The sequence below is a fragment of the Miniopterus schreibersii genome (assembly GCF_964146895.1).
Source record: "Miniopterus schreibersii genome assembly, chromosome: 2".
Classification (NCBI taxonomy): Eukaryota; Metazoa; Chordata; class Mammalia; order Chiroptera; family Miniopteridae; genus Miniopterus; species Miniopterus schreibersii.
In genome coordinates this window covers 21,677,183-21,704,019 of record NC_138102.1, presented here as the reverse complement: position 1 = coordinate 21,704,019, position 26,837 = coordinate 21,677,183, and the positions used below count along the sequence as shown (strand labels likewise).

Below are 26,837 nucleotides of genomic sequence, written 5' to 3'. Positions count from 1 at the left end.
AGATAGATAGATATGATAGATGATAGATAGATAGATATAGATGATAGATAGATAGATGATAGATAGATAGATAGATAGATAGATAGATAGATAGATAGATAGATAGATAGATAGATGATAGATAGATAGATAGATAGATAGATATAGATGATAGATAGATATAGATGATAGATAGATGATAGATATAGATAGATGATAGACAGATAGATGATAGATAGATATAGATGATAGATAGATAATAGATATAGATAGATGATAGACAGATAGATGATAGATAGATAGATAGATAGATAGATAGATAGATAGATAGATGATAGATAGATAGATAGATAGATAGATGATAGATAGATAGATAGATAGATAGATAGATAGATAGATAGATAGATAGATGATGATAGATGATAGATAGATAGATAGATAGATAGATAGATAGATAGATAGATGATAGATAGATAGATAGATGATGATAGATAGATGACAGATAGATAGATAGATAGATAGATAGATAGATAGATAGATAGATAGATAGATGATAGATAGATAGATAGATAGATAGATAGATAGATAGATAGATAGATGATAGATAGATGATACATAGCTGAGAAGATTTATTATAGGAATGGGCTCACATGGTTATGGTTATGGAGGCCAAGAAGTCCTATGATCTGTCATCTACAAGCTGGAGAACAAGGAAAGCTGGGGATGTAATTCAGTATGAGTCTGAAGGCCTGACGATTGGGGAGCCTGTGGTGTAAGTCCCAGTCTGAGTCCAAAAAAAACAAGAACCATGAGTGCAAATGGATGTCCAAGAGGAGGAAAAGATGGATGCCTCAGCTTAAGCAGGGAGCATATTCACCTTTCCTCCACTTTTGTTCTACTCAGGCCCTCAAGGGATTGGATGATTCCCACTTGCATTCATGAGGATAGTCTTCACTCAGTCTATTGATCAAATACTAATCTCATCCAAAGACACACTCATAGACACACCCAAAAATAATGTTTTATCAGATAGTTGGGTATTTCTAAGTTGACACACAAAATTAATCATCACAAGTCTATCCCTTTGTCAACTTGGCAGCAATATGGTTTAAGGAGAAGCCTTAAACCATACTTAATCTCCAAATAAAGGACGTAACATAAGTCGGCCTAACATGATATAATTATCTTGCATGCAACCAAAAATGCACTAATTTCTTCCCCAGGAGAGGAGATAAAATCCTTGAATGATATTTGCTCTTCTCCAGATATCTCAGAATTTAAATACTATGATAATATTAACAATACTTAAATACTGATATAAAGTCAATACATCTTATGTTGCATGGTAAAAGAATAAGAGAGGAAAGAAAAAAAAGATATTTCCTTAACATATGTAGATATACACACAACTATTTTCATAGCAAAATGAGGAGGAAATAGTCATGACATTATAGTCCTCCTTTCTATAACTGGTCATGTCATTGTAGTTGGTATTTATAACTATCTTATTCTACTACCCATTCTGTATTCCTTTTGACTTCAGCATGCAACTGAGCTGGTTTGGTGAGTCAAACCTTCACTTCTAAAGGGTCTAGACCATGATTAGTTCTTTCTTGATTGAGTTGTAGTTTTTCATTACCAGAACATGGTAATACAAAGAGACATTCTAAAAGATCTCCTGTATTATAGACATACTCTTTCTTACCTCATTGTTGAGCAGTAGTCCAATTTCCTCTTGGTAGTCAAAATCAGTCACCTCAGCCAACACCTTAACTCTCTTCTTCACCTGTTGATTCAGAGGCATGAGGAACCCCAAGTGGCCAGATGGTGGTCTTAACTTCCAGTTCAAAGAATCATTGTATTTCCTAATGAAAGCATTTCTCCCTGTGAGACTAAGACCTCTAGGCCAGCAGAGCATAAAGTCCTGGAAACAGGAAGCAAAAATTTTGCTAGTAGGTCACTTGGGATAACAGTGAGTGGTGCCACTTCTATTTTCACCCTCCAGTGCCTGGATCCATGCATTCTATCTATGGGAGAAACAGAACTATATATTGGACAACTGATTCAAAGCATATGCAATCTTCTGGAAAACCTTGTCCTAGCCCTGAAAGCTATTGCCACCTAACTGGCACCATAAATGAGTGTCTGAAAAACCATTCCACCATTCAATCAAGCCAGCTGCTTCAGAAGGGTGATAAGCCTGTGAATTTCATGAGCAGGGCCATTGCCACATTTCTTTTGCTATAAAGTTAGTTCCTTGATCAGAAGCATTGCAGAGTATAATACTTTGGTGATGAATAAGGTCTGATAAGCATTGCATGTAAGGAAGGCAAATCTGAATCCAGAGTAAGTTTGTATTCCAACAAGGAAAAAACACTGCCCCTTCCGTGATGAAACTGGTCCGACATAATCAGCCTGCTACCAGTTTAGCTCATTGATCATCCTGGGGAATGGTGTCATATCTAGAACTCAATGGTGACAGATTAATGACTGTAGCCATGTCAGGCTTGGTGCATAACATTTCATGTTGCTGAGCCCATCCATAGCCTCTACCCTCTCGTCATGACTACAATGAGCTCACTGAGTAATAATAGGTGTTGCTATGGATAGAGACCGACTAGTATCCACAAAATGGGTCTTCCTTTCTACCTGATTATTAAAATCATCCTCTGCTGAGGTCACCCTTTAGTGAGCATCCACATGGGACCCAAATATCTTCACATTTTTTTTGCCAATGCATAGAGATCTATCCACATACTTTTCCACAAAATTTGTTTGTCACTTTTATTCATGTTTTTTTCCAAGTTCTTGACCAGTCAGCCAAACCACACTGATATATAATCACATGTCTCACTATTTCTCATATCAAGCAAAGTGTACAACCAAGTACACTGCCTGAATTTCCTCCTTGAGAGAATTTCCTTTCACCAGTGTCCTTCAAGAATGTCTAAGAAAGGAGCTATAGTGCTGTAGCTGTCTATTTTCAGGTGGTGCCTGTATATAATACAGAATCATCTGTAAACTAGGCCCAAATCTTCTCTTTCTTTGCCAGCTAATGGTAGGAAACCCTCTATGAGGCCATAAAGGCAAGCTGGGAGAGAGAAGGCAGTGTAGCAGGATTGGAGACCACAGCCTTTAGGCCACTTCTTTATGTAACTTACCTGTGCCTTCAGGCACCACTTAAGACTGATTACATACCATTTCTATTTCATGATGGGGTGTTTCTGTGCAAATCCAATTTAATGGCTTTGTGGGCCAGAAAACATCCAGTTCATGATGAGCAGCTGAAATTGCATGGTAACTTTGTGGCCCATGGTTAAATGTTCAGTCTCTATCAAGTCCCAGTAGCAGGCAAAGAGCTGTTTTTGAAAAGGAAAGCCATTATCTGAAATTTATTGCAGGGCCTTTCTCCAATATTTTAAAGGTCTACACTGTGATACACCTATAGGGCCTGCCAAAGTCTTCAAACATCTTCCCTATCTGTCACTGATACTTCAAGACCATTGGATCTGCTAGATCATATGGGACAAGTGACAGAGCAGCTTGCAATCCAGCCTGGACCTTTTGTAGAGATTTCTCTTGTTCTGGACACCACACAAATCTAGCAGCCTCATGATTCAGTTGGTAAATGAATTGGAGTAATACTCAAATATGTTTTCTCCAAAATATAAAGAGGCCCAAGAGGTATTGTGCCTTTTGTTGATTGTAGGATGGTCTATGTGCAACAATTTATCTTTCACCTAAGAAGGAATATCTCATCATGCCCCCCACCACTGAATCTCTAGAAATTTTGCTAGAAATGGAGATAGACCACCTTCTGACAGAAAATGTCTTACCAGTATGTCTAAAGTAGTTGCTACTTCTTGCTCACTTGGTCCAATCAGCATAATGTCATGAATGCAATGGACCAGTATTATATCTTGTGGAGGGGAAAGGAGATCAAGATCTATATAGGACTGGTGAGTTGATAGACCCCTGAAGTAGAACAATGAAAGTGTACTGCTGGCTTTACCAGTTGAAAGTAAACTTTCTGGTAGATGTTATAGACAAGGATGGAGAAAAAGGCATGTGCCAGAATAATAACTGCATACCAAGGACCAGTGGATGTGTCAATTTGCTCAAGCAATGAAACTACATCTGGTATAGCAGATACAATTGGAGTCACCACCTGACTAAGCTTAATGTAATCTATGGTTTTCTCCATAATCCATTTGTCTTCTGCACAGATCATAGGAGAATTGAATGACTACATGGTAGGAATCACTATCTCTGCATCTTCAAAGTCATTAATGGTAAAACTAACCTCTGAATCCCTTTTTTTACATCAAACCTAAGGAGGTTGGACATTTAAAATTGACTCATAGTGGGCCATATTTTGGTACATATTTCATTCAACCAAACAAACTGTTAGAGCACTTTTAGCCCCTGAGCTGTAACATTAAATGTAGAATCTCTGCTTAGTGGGCCTATACCAATAGAGTTGGATTAAGCCAACTTTATGTTCCTTCCATTATTATCTCATACCCTTAGTATCCATTTCCACAGAGGTTCCCCAGATTTCTGCTTATATAAATTAGAAAATTCAACTAATCTTTTTAAAGTGTAGTTCACCTCTTCATGAGTTCTACTTTGTACTTCCCTTTAAGGATCGTCTGGGACTTGAGTCTAGTCATAGGCCTAGAAATAAAGAAGGGTGGGGTAGTTCCTGAATAAAAATCAATATTATCTTACAAGCAACTGCTTGAGGGGAAACCATTACATTTCAGGGTTATTAACATTAAATGGAGGTAGAAAGGGTGATACCACACTATGTGGGAAGGTGACTCCCTCTGGGGTTTGGGAGGACACTGTTGCTAAAGATGAGGAGGCCAATTCCACTGCAAGTAGAGACACCACTTCCACAAGGAAAACTCATCAAAATTTAGTGGCTCAATTTCCCCAACTGCATCAGAGTCTTCCCATACATCCCCATTTGAACTTAGAAGATCCTATTATTTCTCAACTAATGCCCCTACTTTAAGAGTAGACACCCTGTGAGGCTGGGAGTTCAACTTGCACTGTGCTTCAGCCAATCACAGGATGAGGTTCTTCATTTAATTTTCAGCAATTTGAGCCTCCAGCTATAGGAGATAAGTCTCTCCTCAGGGCACACATAGAAGCTCTTAGGTCTTTTATGAAATGCCTCACCTGGAATTCAAATCATTCAGCTCATCTTTAGTCACATTGCCCAGCGACATTAGGAACAACCAACCAGTGTTATTAATATTCCTTAGTTTTGCAAAAAATGTTCAAAAGTGTCATATAGAGAGGCAATTGGCTTCTTGCTTATTATAAATGTTTGGTTAGGAGTATTCAATGCAGATATTTTTGCATATCTCTATAAATAGTTCATGCCATTCACTATCAGTGCTCTCTCTACTACTGAAAATAGAGCCATTAGCATCTTTAATAAGATTAGAAAAATAGTTCCTGAAACCCCAGAACCAATTCAGAAAACTCATCCTTAAAATTCCAAAATCTGCATTAGGGAGATTATATATATATGAGATTTATTATTGAAATTGACTCATGTGGTTAGAGAGGCCAAGAAGTCCTCCAATCTTCCATCTCAAAACTAGAGAACCAGGAAAGCCAATTCAGTTCAAGTTCAAAAGTCTAAGAATGGGAATGAGGGTGGGGCTTGTATAAGTCCCAGTCTGAGAACCAGAAGTGCCAATGTCTGAAGGCAGGAGAAAAATGAAAGTCTCAGCTCAAGCATAGTATGAATTCACCCTTCTGCCTTTTTGGTCTATTCAAAGCCTCAAGAAATTAGATGATGCCCACCCTCATTGGTGAGAATGTTCTTCTTTTTTCAGCCTCCCAATTAAAATCTAATATCTTCCAGAGACATCCCCACAAGACAAACCCAGAAATAATGTTTAACCACCTATCTGAGCATGCCTTAGCCCAGTAGGTTGCTGAAATAAATATAATGTAAATGGATATCCAGTTGTTTCTGAAACTGTACACAAGGGGTCTGTGGCCGCCTGTCACTACTTAAGCCAAATTAAGCAAAGACAGAGTTGAATCATATTTGAGCATTTATTCCATTATTGCCAGCAAAATGGGAGGACAGTCAGTCACCCTGGGAATTCTGCTCTGGCTCCCCCATTGCCAGTTGGCTTATTATATACCAATGAGGCAGATGATAACTACATGCAGCTGTGAGCTACAAGTGTAACAGAAAGGGGAGCTTAGGGTCTGCAGTCTGGCCTTCAGGAGCTCAAAGTCTGATAACCAGGTGGCTAATCTTGTATGATGTTACAAACAGCTCCGCCTGTTCCTGGGACCAAAGAGTGCTCAGCTTTCCTGAGGCAAACTCCCAGAGGAGGTCAGGGTCTGGGCAGAGCAACCAAATAAAAGCATGCCCTGTCCTTGGTCTGTTCTCAAAATGTATTTATTTTCTGAGTACTGGACCCACCGAGGCATCTTATCTTTTTAAAGCCTTGTTTTACCCTCCAGTTCCCCAGGGTATGTAAGAAAATGTCTTATCTATAGTTAGTAAGGTGAATGATTATTAAACAACTGTGGCTCTATTCTTATTATGCGCCCTTCCCTACTATCATAAACAGTTGGGAACTGAAAATAATAATTGATAGTGAAAAGCATAATTTATTATCATCCTAAAACAAGTATAAATTAGCACACACTTTTGGACAGTTATTTAGAAATATGTAAAGAATCAAATATTTTATCATTCCTTCTAATCTATTTTGAATTATTATAATCTGTTACTCCTTTGTTGAGATATAATTGAAACATAACATATTTGTTTTGGGTATACAACCTAATGTTTCAATATAAGTATATACTGTGAAATGATCACCACAATAAATGTAGTTAACACCTGACCATATATATTTACAAAATTCCTTTTTCTTGTGATGAGAACTTTAAAGATTTCTTTTCTTAACAAGTGTCAAAAATGCAATCCAGTGGGTAAATACCTAGAAGTGAGATTACTGAGTCATTTACTAAGGTTTTGCTTGTTTGTTTTCAGTGAGTGTACTTTTAATTTTATAAGTACCAGTGACACTTTGCCAAAGTGGCTGTCCTCATTTACCTTCCCTCCATTCATCAATGAGAGATCCAGTTCTTCTGCACAGATAGCCCATACTTCACGAACACTTGATATTGACATTTTTGTTTTAGCTTGATTTGGTTTTACCAGTTGTGTAATGATATCCTCTTGGGTTTTTATTTAAATTTTTTTAATATGTCTTTATTGATTTCAGAGAGAGGAAGGGAGAGGGAGAGAGAGAGAAACATCAATGATGAGAGAATCATTGATTGGCTGCCTCCTGCACGCCCCCTACTGGGGATCGGGCCGAAACCCAGGCATGTGCCCACCGGGAATCAAACCTTGATCTCCAGGATCATAGGTCAATGCTCAACTGCTGAGCCATGCCAGCTGGGCTATTTAAGTTTTAATGTTGAAATAACTATAGATTCACAAAGAGTTGCAAAGAAATGTAGAGGGAAATTCTGTGTACCCTTTACTCAGCTTTTATCAGTGAAAACACATCTCAGTACTATAGTACAATATGAAAACCTGGAAATGGACATTGATAAAATACAAACCTTTTTCAAACTTCACCAGTATACATGCACTCATTTGTGTATATTGTGTGTGTTTTTGTGAGTGCAAGTGTGTGTATGTATTTAGTTAGGTGCAATTTTTCATGCAAAATACAGATATTCAAATTGGAACAGTCACCACCACAGTCAAGATGCAGAACTGTATCATCACTACATGTATCATCAGTGGCCAAGGTAGGAGGTGAGTACACTGTTTACCTATTCCACCATCTTGATCAGAAGCCATGACTTATACTTTCAAAGGGTGTTTTGTTGAAAGTAGTCTGTAACAAGGACAGAGTAAAAGTGGAGAAGACAGTTAGTGGAGTACTACTGCAATAATCCAGGAGAGAACAGAAAATACCTCAGACCAGCAATAGTGAACATGGCTTTAGAAATAAATTCGTAAGGGGAACCAACAGAAGGCATTGACAGTTTGGATGTAGAGTATAAGAACAAGTACTTAAATTATGTTTATGGATATAGCAGGAAGATAGGAATGCTAAAATGTAACCCCAGATGTGTTTCCAAATTTTACTCTTAATACATTTTAAAATTTATTTTAAAATTCATGAACATCGAGAGATAAAATCTACATAGGTAACCGTGAGCCAAGGCAAGTGTCTGGGGTGCCCTGATAAGGAGTTTACATTTCCTCATATATGAATGGGAACACGTCAAAGTATTTCCCAAGTGGTAGGAGAGGGATTTAGCATGGCATGGTGCTGGAATGAAGTAGGGGAAAGTTCAGTCAGATTCAGCCAGCACCGGAGATGAGCACAGCAGCTACGGGAGTAAGGAATACACAGGAAAGATGTGATGAGGGCAGGTTTGGAAGAGAAGATGAAAAAGTTTCGTGAGATGTAACAGAGGTAGAGTCAATTAAGTGGTGAGTGATGGATATATTTGGGGTAGAATAACAAAGGACTACAAAGACTTAGCCATTTCTGATACAGTGCATTAGCATCGCTTTTACTTATGACTGTATAGCAGGAAAGAGCCAGTTTGGTGCTGGAAGGACGCTGTGGAGGGGAGTGAAGGATGAGCTTGCTTTTGATCATGTGTATGTGGGTCACCTGCTGGAGAACTCTGGGAGTACTCCTCCTCTGTAGATAAAAATGGACCAATTACTCACAATTTATTTCTCACAGGTTTTTATTGTTCTTTTCCTCTCTGTTTCCTTGCTGGTGATTTTCTTTTTACCATGTGAAGCATAGAGACTATGTAAATGAGACACTTATAAATGCCAATGCATAATATATTTTTAATGTGTCTATCACAAAGGATGCAGGAAAAAGAAATGGGTTTACAAATTTCACAGAGCACAGACATAGGTTTTGGTGGTATAACCAGTGTCTTATTACACTAATTAAATGCTACCGTTGTAGGTGCATAGTAAAATTAGGCAGCTTTATTAAGTTACAACTTAACATTTCTGTTTTCTGTATTTCTTTAGATCAGTGACTAAGCAATAAGTCAAAAAGCCTTAGGTTGGAGAAAGGATATTACCAAGAAACTCACCATTAGCTGGTCTGATCCAAGAATGAAAAGAATCTGCTTTTCTCTCCTTTTGTTATGGCTTATGGCTTTCACTTTCACAAACCAAAATAAATCCTGTGAGTGAAAGTATGTAGGCCTGTGTCTGTTGATTCTTCTACAGGCTGTGACCCTTTAGTAGGAAATAAGCAGTTCAGCCTCTTTTGAACATGGGAGGCTGTTGCATCCCGAGGTGAGAACATTCCATTGTCCCCTGTGCTGCCGCCCTCAGGGCCTATGGCTGTGCTAACTGCTCCCATCTCAAAAGAGGACACCTACAGCCCTTACCTCCCCAGCAGCTTGTGATTCCCCTCCCTATCCATTGCAAGCTTTGGATTTGAAGTGTTGCTGGGTAAGGCCAGCCCCAAGCCCCCAGAGACTCACTAGTATCCCTTCTATCTTCAAGGAATTGCTCTAATTGAGTTTCTGGTCAAACATAAATGTTCTGTCTCCAGGTGATACTTTCTTGACCTCATGTAACTTGCAGTCTAGGCTGTATTTTTTTCCTTTGCTGCACCCGGTTTTGCTGCTCTTTCTTTACTTGAAGCTGAGCTTTTCTGGGTAAGATTGTCTTGCTTTAGTGTCCCCTCTCCCCATCTTGCTCTTACTGAGATAGGTACACTTTTCCATGCATTGAAACAGTTTAATGAGTGAATTGTGTGGTAAAAATATATGGGGTGTCCCCCAAAAAATGTATACACACTTTAATAACTAATAGCTCAATTTTGAAGATGAAATATATTTTAATAAACACTGCCTTTATAATATTCAAAATGTGTGTATACATTTTTGGGGGGACACCCTATATATACAACAGGATGGCCTATCGTAACTTTCCTTCATCCTCACTGCCACTTCCTTATTTTAAGTCATTATGATCACTGGCCTGTCTTATTTTAATAATAACTTGTGAGGATCAGTTTCCCAGATGTACTACTATCTGCCAGGTTCAAGTTTTAGGCCTACCAGAGTTTGTTTTTGCCTCTGTTGACACAATTTTTTCAGTGGAGTGTACTGGGATAAAAGTAGGCTTGGGTGAAAGGCGGGTAGAAGTTGAGTTAGGTTTCGGACATGTGCAGTGTAAGATATCGGTCAGAAAATTCAAAGACATTGCAGGTTCTTTCTTATACTGTGGGGTCACGTTTCCTTTCTCAGTTTGACTTTCTGCCCTTCCCATCTCTATAAGTTCCTTGCTAGTGCTCAGAGTAACTGTGAACAAAACACACTTAGGCTGCACTTTAAAGTTTCTTTCCTTTCCCCAATCAATTATAATCTAATACTGTAAGAATAGGCACACAATTGGGGAAAAAGGGGGGGGGGGGCTTTTTAATTGCCTTATCCAAGATCAAGTTTAACAATCTTGATTTTTCTTTCTTTGCAAAGATGATAAATGAAATTCAGCAGGACCACGAAGTAGAAAATGTCTCCTGCACATAGTGAAGATTGCTACTTTCCTTTCTCCCCCACCACAGTAAGTAAAACATGCCAGAAAACTGTGACATGAATAAAAGAAATTACCAAGAACTTGACCAGGAAAGCCAATCATGTTTATCTGCCCCTAGGTCACTACTGAAGGGTTTAAACAATGTAAGTTCACCCACAACAAACCAGTTGTGCCAAAACGCTGAGGCCCCTGGCTCCCCAGACCTGTGGCAGCTGCCCAGCCAGTCAGGGTCCCCGGGGTGAGCCAGCTAAGGCAGAGGGGAGCCGCGGGCCGCGCCCAGGGCCCGGCGCCCTGCCGCAGCTCCGCGCGTTCCCGCCCGCGAGCCTCAGAGCTGCCCAACGGCTGCTGGTCCTGGCTGTGCCCTGCGCTCCGGCCGGGCCATGTTCCTCCTTCTTGCGCTGCTCGCTGAGCTTGGAAGGCTGCATGCCCACATGGGTGAGACCACGGGAGCCTGGACTGCCTTCTCTTTCGCCTCTGAGCAGGGCTGGGCTTTTTCTGGAGACAAAGTTCCTGTAGCTCTGGGGTCCCCCGCTGCGCCCTGCCTGGGTGCCCTGCTGTGCCTTGGCTGCCCCCCCCCCCACCGCCCCACCCCGGCCCGGCGGAGGTGACTGATGATGTTAGCCAGGGAGTGGGCTCTGCATCAGGGGTCCAGGGGCTCGGGAGCTGAGACTCAGCTTGTCCTCTTGGCTCACGCACCCTGTAGCCGCGGGCTTTAGGGGTGTGCGCACTGCTCTCAATTCACTCCTCCGAGTCCGGAGGGAAACAGCCCCAAAGGGGTCCTGAGGAACAAGACGGGCCTGTGGAACTGCTGTGTCTCATTTCTGTTTGTTTGTATCTTAGCCGTTTTCAATGTCATGGTAGTGAAAGCTTTGGACCAAGAAGGAGCTAGGGCAAATATTAATAAATGTATTGACAATTTTAGACCCACCGTGGACTCAGGTAAGAACCCATGCTTCCCTGAGATGATTGTTGTCGCAAAACAACAAAAGACTCGTTTTCTTACTGCAGATTCTGAAGGAATATTTCTGCATGTCACAGTTCCACGGAAAATAAGGTCAAATGAGAGTGAAAGTACAGGGAAGCAGGTAAATTATTGGAAATATTTGTTTTACAATTTAGAATTTTAAGACTTTTAATTTACCTCTGAGTACAAAGTCAGATTATACTGATTTCTATTAATTTGCAAAGCAAAATGTTTTCACTGTTTTGTTTTATTTTAGTATATTTTGACCCTCCCTTTATTACACCTCCATTGCTAACTCCTGTGCCCTTCCCTTCATCTCCTCATCTCTCTGACATACTTGTTCATAATTTAAAAAAAATACTGGTAGAAAAAAAAAAAATCAGTATGAAATAAGTATAACAGTGGTCCAGCAACAGAGAAATTGGTCTTGAGCAAACTTTAGACCTACAAAATTTTGAACCAGAAGCATCAGACTTAGAAGTATGGTCAAAGGAGGAAAAAAAGAAAAGAAAAAGAAAAATGTCACATTTTCCCTATTATGACGAAAAAGATTACAATAGCCCAGCTGGCATGGTTCAGTGGTTGAGCATCGACCTATGATCCAGGAGATAGAGGTTCGATTCTGAGTCGGGGCGCATGTCCGGGTTTCAGGCTCCATCCGCAGCCAAGGGCAAGCAGGAGGCATCCGATCAGTGACTCTCATTGATGTTTCTATCTTTCTCTCTCCCTTTCTCTTCCTCTCTCTGAAATCAATAGATATATATATATTTTTTAAATTACAATGAAATAAATTAATTGGAAAACAAAGTTAAAAAATGCTTAGCTGCCATATAAAAAAGGAATTAAGTTGAAGGCATTTAGTTCTGAATATTTCAAGTTGGCACAGTTATGTTTTATGTTGCAAACCAGAAGTAATACTGCAGGGGTTTAGATTCCCATGTACTTAAATCGGTGTGGTCAATACATGGTAACTCTGAAAAAAAAAAAAAAATCATGTTAAAGGAACAATTTCTGAGATAAGAGTAAGTAAAAAATTAAGAATTTATTACCTCTATTTTTGTCACACTGTAATGGAACCTACCATGATTTTCTATTACTGAATAATAATAAAAATAAAGTGTATATAAAATTATAATTGAAAACAATAAACTTGCTTTTCTTCAGAGAGCTGTATTTTCATACACTAATCTCATTTAATTCTCAGATTAACCTTCTAAAGGAAAATATGGATATACATGTGATATAAATGATAAATATATATCATATACATGTATTTAATAAAGAGGATTAAAAATATTAAGTTAAGGGCATCAAAGCTACAACATTCAGGACATGGGACCTAATTTTTAATTTATGATTCCAATTCCATTACAAGTACTACTTTCAGTTGAAAATTTGTTTATAGAAAAGGGTTTTTTTCTGATTTATAAGAATTTTTATACTGCCATTGCATGATCACTTTCAATGTTAAATTGTTTAATTCAAATTTCCTATCCCAAAGCCTATAGCAACTATGCAGGACATGAGATGCTTTTACTATGAAGTATTTAATACCTATTTATGTTTTTTTAATTGCCTTTATGCAATTCCAGAAGCCATTTTTCCTGTGATAGAATATGATGAATGTTCTTTAATTTCTTACAGTAGGTCTCCTTTTATCTGTCTTGTTCTCTTCCTTTAATTCCTGGTTTCCTTGTGTCTATTTTTATTATTAAACATACAAAGGATTCTTTTTCCATGGACTCCCAGTTTGTTATGATAACCACATATTCTACTAAAGCAATGGCTTTGATTTGGGGGTATTGCAGCACTTATGCAGGTGTCCAACCTTCTAAGGTTTATCTAAACATATTTGTGGAAGCTATAGGTGCTGGGGAAAAACTCCCCAGGAGTTGAGGAGAGCTGACCTCCTTTCAACGCCTTCCTACCAAAGGCCATGGGGGAATGCACCTGTATTTAACAAGTTAGGTTTATTAATCACTGCAGTGGGGGCACAACACACACCATGGGAAACCATGGGGCATCTCAGTAAGAGTGTGTTAGAGAGCTTTAAAAGATTTCAGCCTCTGCTAGGGGATTTGGGAGAGGTTTGATGAAGCAGGCCTTTGCTCTGGTTTGGATGTAGTCAGGAAGTAGGGCTAATTTTATGATTGTATGTCTTAGTAAATCTTATCTAGAAAAAGGGAAGACTAGAAAAATTCTACATCTGTAATTGTTAAGAAGAAACAGCCACTCTTGTTAGTCCATTAGGGCATATTTGCTCTTTTCTTCTTACATAGAAAATGTTTACAGTTTATTTGTAGTCAGGCATGACTATAAAGTGGTTTTGTTTTTATCTTGATCCACACTTACCTCACAGTGGCTGTGTGTGATGATGTCCTGTGAAAATGTTTATATCCGACAGCAGAACACCAAGGCTAGCTGGTAGTATCAAGCCAGCTTCCAATATCAGGGCTGCTTTTTTACTTCTCAGTCTTTGTACATTTCATATATATATATATATATAATATTTAATATATTATAATAATTATACATATATATTTCTCAACCTTTATATAAGTCAATTTATGTTAGGTCATAATAGGCATTAATCAAAGCTGCATTCTGAAGCAAGTATTGAAATTATAGATGACAGCAGAAGACAAGAGCAATATATATGTATATATTAAGGTTAAGTTGTGGAAAGGTTTAGGGAGAACCATCTAAACAAAATAACTATTTCAGCTGATTATTGACTTTATGTATACATTTTATATCTGTATACATTTAGAGTAGTGAAACAAGGAGGCCATTAGTCTGGGGTGGCTCTAGTGCCTTAGTCACCTGCATAAGCAAAACCTAAGGCAGAATCAGTGCACTAGAATCTGAGAAAACACTCAAGAACAATTCATAAATAGCCAACTAGATTTTCTCAAATCTCAGAAAAAGGAAACTCAAGAACACCTAATCATAAAGAGCCAAAAAAACCTAGATTTTCCCAAATAAAACAGCTAGTGAAAGCACAGGCAATTTTAAAAGTTGCTATGCTTCTATGTCTTTCCTATAAAAAGTTCTGCCCTAACCCCCACCCACAGAGTGCCCCTAAGCATTTTGTTTTTGATGCTACCTGATCCAAATTGTTGTTTGCTCAAATAAATTCTTTGAAATTATTGTGCTTCAGTTTCTTTTTACAGTTCTGGTGTCAGAAACCTGAAAGCTGCATAGCCCAGCAACTCTTCAGAAGAAAGTCTAACAGGCAGAACTGATCATTCACAGAGTAAAGCCAGTGGCACCATTCAGCTCAGAAACTTGAGAGTGTGTCAGCTGGAGTCAAGACCTCCTTTCCTTACTTCTTCTGAATTATTGAACACTTATTGATATTCCTCTTTACAGTCAATTTTCTTTTTCTATTTTTTTATCAACCTATAATCATTTCACCATGTGGATCTTTAGCTTATCAAGGATTACCTTCAAATAACATTGTACAGTGTCATATATGTAAAATTTTAAAATAATGTAATTTTTGTATTTTTCTATTCTTTGTGCTGTTATCATAGGTATAGTCTCCCCATGTTATAAACTCAAGAATACTTGTTAATATATTTCTTTTAAATTGTAAATTGTGTTTAGATTTAAAATGAATAAAATTATGAGTTATCCATGTATTCAATACTCCTGGTAATTTTCATTACTTTGTGTGATCACACTTTATGTGATATTGTATTTTCTTCTTCCTGAAGCGCATCTTTTAAAATTTTCTTTAGATTTGTTGTTTGATGAAAACTCTCAGCATTTGATTTTCATTTTTTTCTTTCTCTCTCTCGCTTTAAAGATTCAGACGATTTATCTTGTTCCTGCATAGTTTCTGGTGAGAAGTCTCAGGACATCCTTACTACTCTGAAAATACTTATGCATTTTTTTTCTGACTGCTTGAATGATTTTTATTATTTTTTATTTCAACTTGATCCTGTGTATTGATTTAATTTGTAAAAGTGTATGTGTAGCCTGTGTATATATACCCTACATGGCAAGCTGATGTATGGTATCACATATTGGTGATACCATGCAGTATTTGTCCATTCCCACCTAGCATAAGGCCCTTTAGGCGCATCCATATTGTTGCAAATGGCAACATTCCTTTCTTTTTTAATGCTGAACAATATTCAATTGTATACATATGCCACTTTTCTTTATTCTCTGTTGACAAACAGGTTTTTTCCATGTCTTGACTGTTGTGAATAATGCAGTGAATATAGAAGTAGAGATACCACTTGAGATAATGTTGCTTCCTTTGGATATATTCCAAGAAATATGATTGCCAGATTATATACTAGTTAATTTTTTAGTTTTTTGAGAATCAGAATAAATGTACCAATTTCATTTCCACCAATGGTGCACAAGTGTACCCGTTTTTCAACATCACATGAGCATTTGTTACCTCTTGTCTTTTTTATGATGCTATCTCATAGTTGTTTTAATTTGTTGTTTAGGTATTGTTTTAATATCAGAAATTCTATTTATTCCTATTTTATAATTTCTATGTCTTTTATAGATATTCTGTAGTTAATGAGAAATCATTATACTTTCCTTTAGTTGTTTATACACTGTTTCTTTAGCTCTTTGAAATTATTTAAAATACCTAATTTAAAGCAATTTTTAGTAAATTCAACATCTAATCTTCCCCCAAAACAGTATTCACTGATGGCCTTTTTCCTGGACCATACTCTCTTAGTCTTTTTCACGTCTTGTAATTTGTTTACAACTGAGACTGGTCATTCCAAATAATATATTGTGGTAAACTCCGGAAATCAGATACTTCTTCCCCTCCAGATATTATTGCTATTTGTTTTAGTTATTTAGTTTGTGAGTTTTTTCACTGGTTCTCTAAAATCTGTATCCTTTATTGTGTGTAGCCACTGATGTCTTTATTCTATTATCTTATTGGAGGGTTAATGATCAGGTAGAGAATTCTTGAAATGCTTGGCCAGTAAGTCTCTCAGTCTTTGCTGAGACTCTCTGTTTACATTTTGTCATTCAGCCAGGAATTTAACAACTATGCTTATCATTTCAATTCTTGTTTGCACAGAGCCTCAAGAGTTGAGAGTTTAGGGTCTTTTCAGGTCTGTCCTATGCATGTGTACACCCTTGGGCATGCGCATAGTGTGTGAGGCCTTTTAGATACCCAGGAACTTGTCATAATTTCCCAAAGCTTCATGTGAACTTTTCATTATACAGCTTTTCCTTTTTAAAAATTTTTATTGAATTTATTGGGGTGACATTGGTCAATAAAATTATCTAGGCTTCAGGTGTGCAATTCATAATGCATCATCTGTGTATTGTTTTGTGTGTTCACCACCCCAAGTCAAGTCTCCTTCCATCACCATTTAATCCCCTTTTACCCTCTTCATCCCCCCCACCAAACCCCCCTTCCCTCTGCTAATCACCATACTGTTATCTGTGTCTATGAGTTGTTTTTTCCCCCATTGCTTAACCCCTTCACCTTTTCACCCAGCTCCCCAACTGCCTTCCCCTCTAACAGCTGTCAGTTTGTTTGCTATATCTGTGAGCCTGTTTCTATTTTGTTTGTTAGTTTTTGTTCATTAGATTCTACATATAAGTGAAATTATATGGTCCTTTTAAGTTTTTTGGTTGGTCTATTGTTTGCCCTACCGTTATTCACTGCATCAGGCAACTGTGAAAGTTAAAAAAAAAAAGTTCTGTAGTTGTTTTCAGCAAATGCCTTTGGGAAAAAGATTTTGACATTAGGTGCAATTTAATTTATGTCAAATACAGGCAAGCTTGGAGTGGGTCTTCTAAGAACCACAAAGGTGAAATCTTGACACTTCTCTGGAAATGAGATTTTGAAAATGCTCCAGCCACGTTCTGATTTTGTCAGAGGTTTCTAGTCTGCTGGTATTCACTGCAAATGCTTTCTATTAGTTTTCAATTAATGAAAGAACAGACTAGGGCAAATTCAAATCTCCCAAATATTAATATTTTTACTAAGATCAGCTATTTTTCTTGATTAAACACTCTCCAGAATATTGTAAGCCTTTAATTAATTTCTAGATATCTGAAGAGGTTGATTCTACCAGTTTTTTCAGTTCTCATGTTGGGTTTACGTAGAAGAGAATTTTGGGTGGTTGTTACTCTGATTTACACTGATGTCACTTCACTACATAAATTTTATGTAACATGCATTTATAATATTTTAATATAACATGGTTTTTAATTTCCCTTGTTGTTTCTCCATTGACCTATGGGAAATTTTGAAGTGTGTATATTTGGGCTTTTCTTAGATATCCTCTTGGTACTGATTTTTAATTGAATTTCACCATGTTCAGATAATGCATTTGACTCCAGTGTGTGTTTCTGTATATATCATGCAGTTGTTTTGTGTCATGTACTATAGATGTCCATTAGGATAATTTGTTTATATTCAAAACTCCTGTTTTCCACACCTTTTTTTCTTGTAGGGATTTTGTAGTTTCTGTCTGTTGTTAAAGCATCCTCCTGAGGGGCACATTCTGAGATTGGTTCTGCATTTTTTTAAGAGATATGTCATTATTATTATATTAAAGTAATACAGGATAAGTTTGGCAAACCTTTGTTATTTACTTTCAGACACTCATTGATTTTGTCTAGGAGTTTGTAAGAAAATTACAATAACAGATTTCTCTCAGGATCTGGAGAAACATCTGCCCTTTCAGAAACTCTATCTAAACTCATCTCTTCTACCGCCTTTATGATGCAAAATCTTTAGTCTCTTGGCAAAAGGGTAAAGAGGTTTGTGACCTGAGGGCACTGGTGAAACCCACTAAACTGGGAAAGAGAAGAGGTAGAAAGGAGAGTAAGGAATACTTGATAGGCCTGTTACTGGACAAAGGACTTGGCCCTGAGTCTGCCTAGGGCCAGACAGTAGGGTGTGTGGGTTCTTGACTTTGTGCAGAAAAGAGTTCACAACATGAGTTCGGGTGACATTGAGGGTATGCTTATTAAAGCTTGAGACAATGAAGCAAGGGGCTTAGCATAGAAGAAGCAACTGCTTTGGTCCTATAAAAATGTTAGAGGAAGAAATGAGCAGAGGCAGGGCTGTTTTAGCTCACTGGGAAGTCAGAAAAAAGAGGACCTTGGAGACAGGTTCAGGAGGTTAGTCCAGGACAAGCTGCTGCTTCCCATTGCTTCCCTAGTTGCAAGTCTCCTGGGGGCCCTTATTGTTTAGGAGATGCAGGTCTGTGGGGGGAAGAAGAAGGGAAAGGGAAAGGCGTTGGTGTGCTCCCCAAAGAGAGAGCACAGGCAGGGTCCTTTGTCTTGAGAGTTTTTCCTCTCCCTTGCAGGTGGGAATCTTAGAGGTCTCAGGGGAGGGTTTCAGCACAATATTTATCAGTTTTCCAGGTGTGCTTTTTCAAGGTCTTGGTCTCTACTGATTGGTCAGTGCCAGGGCAAGGGATCATTTGTTATTGCAGCTGGTCCTGAAGTCACCCACCTGGTTTTGCTACTTTTCTAAGCCTGAGGCTGAAATACAACCGAGGCCTAGATATTATCTCTGGGAAGGTGATGTTCTGTATCTGGCTGTAAATTGCTTGGCCAGTTTGTTTAGCTACCTGTCTCAGTTTCCCCATTCTACTTGTCAAGGGATTTTCCTAGCTTCTTGCTATCCTGCCTCATGCCCAGTATTACACTTTCAGTTCTGGGTTATTAGGCATCTGGTCTCTGAGTCTGTGGGCTTCTTGTACTTCCTGGGTGTTTCTAGGCATAAGCAGCACTACCCTCTCACAGGCTCACAGGCTCCCTTCCCTTAAAATCAGATATCTTTCTTAAAATTGTTTCTTCTTGAAAAGAAATTGTGGATTTGCTAGCAGAGAGGTCTGTCTGCCTTTGTGGAGACAGTCCACTGACTCACTCTGTAAACATCCTCAGAGTCACTCCTATTCCTGGATGTCACCACATTAGGATGAGAACTGTTATAACTCAATCCGTGCTGTATTAAAGCTCTTATTCCTGGAACTGCAGCATTTCTCACTAGTATCCATTTCTCAGGTCCTTTTTCCCTCACGGTTTATATATGGAGAGGATTACGAAGTGGCTCCAGGTGTATTGGTAGTGTTATCAGTAGAAGTGGGGTATCCCTTTCCGCACTGAATGCTGAGGATGGTGTCCTTATATCTTGAGAAAAAGAATTTTCATCCTCACATGGGAGGATGAATGATTTTAATTTGGGTGGAATTACATCTCAGGGGTTCCAAAGTCCCATTTCCCTTAATCCAGTCCTGGAAGAAGTGCAGCTGGGGATTCATAGAGCTAGCAGCAAAGCCAGAGTTTCCATTCTATGTTGGAGCTGGGTCCAGTTTAGCATTAGGCTAGTTGCCGCCCATCAGTCTATTGTATGGGGTCTACATGGCTATGGGCCATGTGGGCGAATGCAAGAGAACCAAGAGTGACCAAGAGCACAAATCAAGAGAGCCAGGAGCCAAGAGAGTGAAACTCTTTGTTCAGGAGATTTAATATCTCAAATCTTCCTGAGCTTGCAGTGGCCACGCCTACTCTGGTCAATGACCTGTTCCCAGGTGTGACTGATAGGCAAGTACCTTCCCTATGTCACCCAGGCTTTACTGGTCATGAGTGTATTCTCTCCTTGTCCAGTCCCTTCCCCCAGTGATCTGTGGGGAATAGATTGGTGGCACTCCGAGGAGTGTTCAACTGCAGCTTCCTGGCAAAGCTGCAAAAATGACATACCTATAATATTTAGCTGTCCCTTTGCTCCTTTCTTGTTATTAATAATTAGGTTAACTGCAATGGTATCAATGGCATGTATGTATATATGTATTTATAAATTTGTCTTTGTTTCATTGGATTTAGCACAGAATGTTAGCCTGCAGCCTTGTCTCATTCATCTTCACCAGAAAAATGTATATTTTTCAGAGAGAAATGATTAATCTATAGTATTAATAATGCTAAAATTATATATTTTCAAAATGTGACCTTCAGTTTTTTCCTTTCAAAAAGCCATCCCTACAGATTAAATTCATTACCCTAGTCTTGAATTTATTATTATAATAAATTCCTTCTATTTAGAATAATAAATTCTGCAGAATATGTTAATTTTTAAAATGAATTGAGTCTTTTTTTGACAGGAGTGAAAAAGTTTTACTTTGTATATTTTTTATTTACTAAATCATTTTTATTGATTTGCTTTATTTTAGGTGATTTATATCATTACAATTGATAATAAACCCTACACTCTGCATCTCACAGAACGGTAAGAAGATTTTTTTCTTAAAGCTTAGATTTTACTTTTAAAAAGTTTTTGTTACTATTTAAATATAATAATGAAGAAAAATGCAGACTGTTTAATCAATCCATTTTTATTTTATTTTATTTTATTTTATTTTATTTTTATTTTATTTTATTTTATTTTATTTTATTTTATTTTATTTTATTTTATTTTTTTAAAGTATTACAGATGTCCCTTTTCCTCCCCAATGACCCATTCCCCCCCGTTCCTTCCCCCTCCCCAGTCACTCTCCCCACCATTGTCTGTATCCTTGGGTTGTGCATATATGCATATAAATTCTTTGGTTACTCTCTCCCCCTCCATCCCCCCACCCCCCTCCATCCCTCTGACATTTAATGTAGGATTTATTAGGTCTTGAATCTTAGATGTATGAGATTGTTGCATTAAATTATTCAGCTTTTTATTTTCAAATTTAGAAATAAGCTATATATTTTTAAGTCTTTAATTGAATATAAAGCCACTGAACCCAAGAATTGTTACAAATAATAAGTATGTCTGATGGGAGCTCAAACATAGTTAACACATTGAGTGGTTATTGGTAGGAAATTCAACTAGTGGCATACATCTTATGAATGTATTATGTGTGTATTTATTTTGAACTTTATAAGGCATACTTTATATATCATAAAACTTGGTCAAGTGTATAAATAAATAATTTTAATAATTTTATGTAGTATTGCAACCATCAACCATAAATCATTTTTAGAACATTTCATTCCCCATGTAAGGTCTCTCATGCCATTTCACGTTTAATCCTAGTTCCCTACCACCACTCCAAGTAACAATTCATGTACTTTTTGTAAGTGTATTTTCTCAGCATTTCATATAAATGGACTCAAACAGCCTCCTCTCTACCTGCCTCTCTGAAAATATATATTTATAACAACTGCATTTTGTCCACCTGCATCTTTATAGTTGAATAAGTCTGGAGAAAAGTATCTTCATTTAATTCATGACTCTTCTCATCTAATTTAGGACCATTAAACTCAGGTTAGTCTTTAATGTCTTTACAACGCCGTTGATATTGTCTGTTGATAAGACAATCAATGATCTTCATGTTTCTGAATGCCAGTTAATTTTTAGTCTTCATTTTTCTTGATCAATTGGCAACATATTGTATAACTGATTAGTGTTTCCTCCACAAAATAATTTCTTCATTTGACTTCCAGAATACCACAGACTTCTTGTTTAACTCTTACACCATTGTGCTTACACTTTCACAGTAACTATTTGTCTGTTTTTCAGATTATTTTTTATGTCTCCAATCTCAGGGAACTCCGTGGTGCTATTATTGAGGCTCGTTTTCTTCCTAGCTATATTCAATCACCTGGCCATTTCATCCAACCCTAGGGCTTCAAATACAATTTATGTATTGATTATTTCCAAACTTATATCTATACTTTATTCCTTTCCAGTGAATACCATATTCAATTATCTGACTACTTACTTGATAACCGAGTGCTGTGTGTGTGTGTGTGTGTGTGTGTGTGTATTAATATATCTTTATTGATTTCAGAGAGAGGAAAGGCGAGGGAGAGAGAGAGAGAGAGAAACATCAGTGATGAGAGAGTCATTGATCAGCTGCCTCCTGCACATCCCCCGACGGGATCAAGCCCAAAACCCGGGCATGTGCCCTGACCGGGAATCCAACCTCGATCGCCTGGATCCTAGGTTGACTCTTAACCGCTGAGCCACACCCGGCCGGGCCCAAGTGTTTAATAGAATTTTCATGCTTAACATATTTAAACTGTACTTCTGATCCACCCAAAATATCTCCTTTCCACAATCATCTCAGTAAATGACAACTCTATTCTTCCAGTTTCTCAGGACAAAAACCTTAGAGTAACCCTTGACGTCTCCCCCACCCCTATATTCAATGGATTATTAAATCCCATGTGTTCTACCTTCAAAATATATTCAGAATTGGACCTACACCACTGCTACTATCTTGTTTCAAGCCACCAACACATCTCGCCTGGATGACTATAACAGCCTAACTGGTTTCTCTCTTTCTGCAAATGATTCTCAACACAGCATTCAGTCTGATTCTATTAAAATGTTGGTCTGATCTTTCATTTACTGCTCAAAATCTTCCAGTGGCTTCTCATCACATTGACACCATATCTTATGACTATCTCTTGTCTTTCTTCCATATTTCACTCTAGGCATATTGCCCTTTAGCTGTTCTTTGTATACACAAAATATATTTATGCCTCGGGGTCTTTGTGTTTTCTCTTAACTTTGTCTAGAATAACATTTCTGTAAAATCCATGGTCTTGTTTTTCAAGTTTTTAATCATCTAATGCATCATTATATCTGTGAGCCTCCCATGCCATCCTATCTACATTTTGCAACAAAATTCCCTCACCCAGGCTTTATTTATCATCATCTAATATGCTGGAAGTATGTGTTCCTCACTATTATGAAGATCAGTGGTTTTGTCTTTTGTTTATTGCTATATCCCAGTGCCTAAAAGAGGATTTGTCAGACAGTAGGCACTCAGTAAATACTCTTGAATGAAGATGTACACAAGCACACACACAGATATCTGGTACAGATGATTCACACAGAGTTTATTTCAGTGTTAAGAAAGCCTGATACACCAATTCTATAAATTTAAACTGTTATTCCACACTAAAATTATTCTAACTGCTGCATTTTATTATATGATTTTAATAAATTTCACATTTATTTTTTTAGTGTAATGTTTATATTCATATTAAATTCATTACTCAACCATTTGTTGTTGTTGTTGATATTGTTTCTTAGCTCATTCTTATCCCGGAATTTTTTGGTTTATACATTTAATGAAACTGGATCTTTGCATACTGATTCTTCATATTTTAAGGTAAGACTCAGATGTCTTAGACATTTATTATTATATGTTTCTTTATTAAAATAGGCATATCATTACCATTGAGATATATTTGTTCTATGTTTGCAGTTTAATATATTTTATTCTGTATAATTATGACATGTTATGTGGTTGATTGTTGTACATAGAAATAAGATGAAATGCTGAGGTAATATTCATGGGCACTTAGGTGGTTCAAAGGAGAGCTGTCAAAAACTTTTTTCCCTTGAAAATATGTATTAATTAATCTGTATAAGACACAATCTTATTTTAAACTATTTTAACATTTTGAAGCATCTATAATATTTGACAATACATATTTTATTCATAAAGAATTTATTTATTTGCCTTTCTATACTGTTTTTCAGATGCATTGCCATTACCAAGGTTATGTTGCAGATTTTCCAAATTCAGTTGCAACACTCAGCATATGTTCTGGTCTCAGGTAATAACATCTTAGAGAATATTTACACATGGAAAACTTAGGATATACTTCAAAATGACACTTAGTGGCTAGCACACACAATTCTGGGAAGGTTTAAGGGGAATCCAAATCTGAAAGTTTTCTTTATGATGACCTTAATGTTTTTTATGTTAGTATTAGTAGCTGAACCTTAGTGCTTATTCAAATGAAATCACTCCAGGGAAACCTGACTGTGGGTATTTTCAAGATACTGTGCATAAAAGGATAGTGTCAGTAAAGGAAAGTTTAGAACATTTCCCTAAACATTATAGCTGAGTTATCTGTCAGTTACCTTAAAGAGTTATGGAAAATGACATTAATTCGTTATTCAAACAGGCACATATTGTATGCTCACACTTAAGGTACACTCAACATCAGACATAAAACAACTAATTAAAAAGGTACTTCATAGGACTTGATAGACATTTCTCCAAAGGGGACATACAGATAGCCAACAGGCATATGGGAAGGTGCTCAACATTGCTAATCATCAGGGAAATGCAAATCAAAATCATAATGAGATATCACTTCACAACTGTCAGAATGGCTGTCATCAAAAAATCGACAAATATCAAGTACTGGTGAAGATGTTGAGAAAAGGGAACCCTTGCACACTGTTGGTGGGATTGTAAATTGGTGCATCCACTATGGGAAACAATATGGACATACCTCAAAAAATTAAACATTTATTCTCAAAAATATATGCACCCATATGTTCATTGCAGCATTATTCAAGGTGGCCAAGACATGGAAACAATGGAAGTGGCCTTTGATAGGTGATTGGATAAAGAAGTTGTGGTACATATATACAATGGAATACTACTCAGCCATAAGAAAAGATGAAATACTGCCACTTGTGACAACATGGATATCATGAGAATGGATATCATGAACAACATGAGAATATCATTCTAAGTGAAATAGACAGAAAAAGTCAAGAACCATATGATTTTGCTCACATGTGGGACATAAAACTGAAAGCAACAAATAAATAAGAAAATAAACAATAACTCATAGAGATAATACTATGTTGGTTACAATAAGGAAGTGTCAGGTAGTAAAGGGTAAAGGTGGTCAAATATATGGTGACAGAACAAGATTTGACTTTGGGTGGTGGGTACACAATGAAATACAGATCATGTATCAGAAAACTGTACACTTGAATCCTATATAATCTTATCAACCAATGTCACCACAATAAATTTAATTTAAAAAATTAAACATAGAGCTACCATATAACCCAGAAATTTCACTTATGGATATTTATCCATAGGAAACAAAAACACCAACTTGAAAAGACGCATGCCCCCCTATGTTGACTTCATTAATTACAATAGCCAAAATATGCAAGCACCCTAAGTGTCCATCAATAGGTGAATGGATAAAGAAGATGTGATACATATACAATGGAATACTACTCATCAATAAAAAAGAATGAAATCTTTCCATTTGTGATAACATGGGTGGACCTAGAGGGTATTATGCTAAGTGAATAAGTCAGACAGAGAAACACAAATACCACATGACTTCATTTAAATTTGGAATCTAAAAAAACCCAAAGCAAATGACTACACAAAGCAAAACAAACAAACCCATAGATATAGAGAACAAGCTGATAGTTGCCAAAGGAAGGAGAGATAGGGGGATAGGTGAAAAAAATTCCCTCAGGTAAAGGGCAGAGAAAAGTGATTTTCATCGTTAATGATGACAAGAGGAAGGTGGTAAGTTTATCAGAGGAAGATGAGTCCAGAGCAGATAAGACACTCTCTAACGTTTGGTTTTTGCTTGCCTGATTTAAAAATTTACTCAACTCAGAAAATTGGCATTCTCTGAACGTGGTTTTCATTTATATCAGTCTCTTTAGATATCCACTCTATATTCCTGCTTTCTCTTATCCTAACCTCTGCAAGAACAGGAATTTTATTCTTGAAAATTTCGACAAATATCTAGTTTCTCAGCTAATACTTGGCCTTAAGTTATACATTTTGAATGAATGTGATTACTGTTCAGAAAATACAAAATACTTTATAATTTATTTAGTTACTTAATATGTGAAGGAAAACTAAGGCAGATGTGGTAACAGTTATTAATGGAAGACAAAAAAATAGGGGAAAAATGTGTTTAAAACATGTTCCTTACTAGGGTTCATCATTTCTTATAATATTTTAGATTATAGCTTTGGATGGGATCATTTGTAAGATTTTGATGTCATTGCTTTTTAAATATTCAGGGGATTCCTTCAGTTTGAAAATATCAGCTATGGAATTGAACCATTGGAATCATCAGCAAGATTTAAGCACATAATTTATCAAGTAAAAAATGACAATACAGATATATCAGTGTTAGCAGAAAATTACAGCAATATTTGGCAGAAAGATCAGACCTATAAAGGTTATTCAAGTTCACAGGTAACTGCAATAATTCTGATGCTATGACATACCATGAAATTACTTCTGTAGAATTTTTTCTAATTGTGAAAAGGAACTGCTTAACAGTTGAGTAGGAATATTAAATCTGGTATCTTTTTTCTATGTGCTTAAATAAAACATCCATATTCTACCTAAAATATATGAAAGATTATACAACAAGGTTATTGTTTTATGATATATTATGTAACATTTCTTATTCTTTTATTTAAATTAAAATGCATATTATTAAATAAAATTTAGGAATACGGGAAGAATAGAGTCACTGTTAATTATAGCT

At 37.1% G+C, this 26,837-nt stretch overlaps 1 protein-coding gene across 1 annotated transcript; it reads left to right on the top strand.

Annotated features, from left to right (window-relative positions):
• Positions 1-10,956: 10,956 nt before the first annotated feature.
• LOC308552395 (disintegrin and metalloproteinase domain-containing protein 18-like) lies at positions 10,957-26,566 on the top strand (the record flags this gene model as incomplete). Its single annotated transcript, XM_081127713.1, has 6 exons — positions 10,957-11,011; positions 11,585-11,661; positions 20,723-20,778; positions 23,584-23,662; positions 24,037-24,113; positions 26,362-26,566. The coding sequence occupies 6 exons, from the start codon at positions 10,957-10,959 to the stop codon at positions 26,564-26,566; spliced, it is 549 nt and encodes a 182-aa protein (XP_080983839.1).
• Positions 26,567-26,837: the final 271 nt, after the last annotated feature.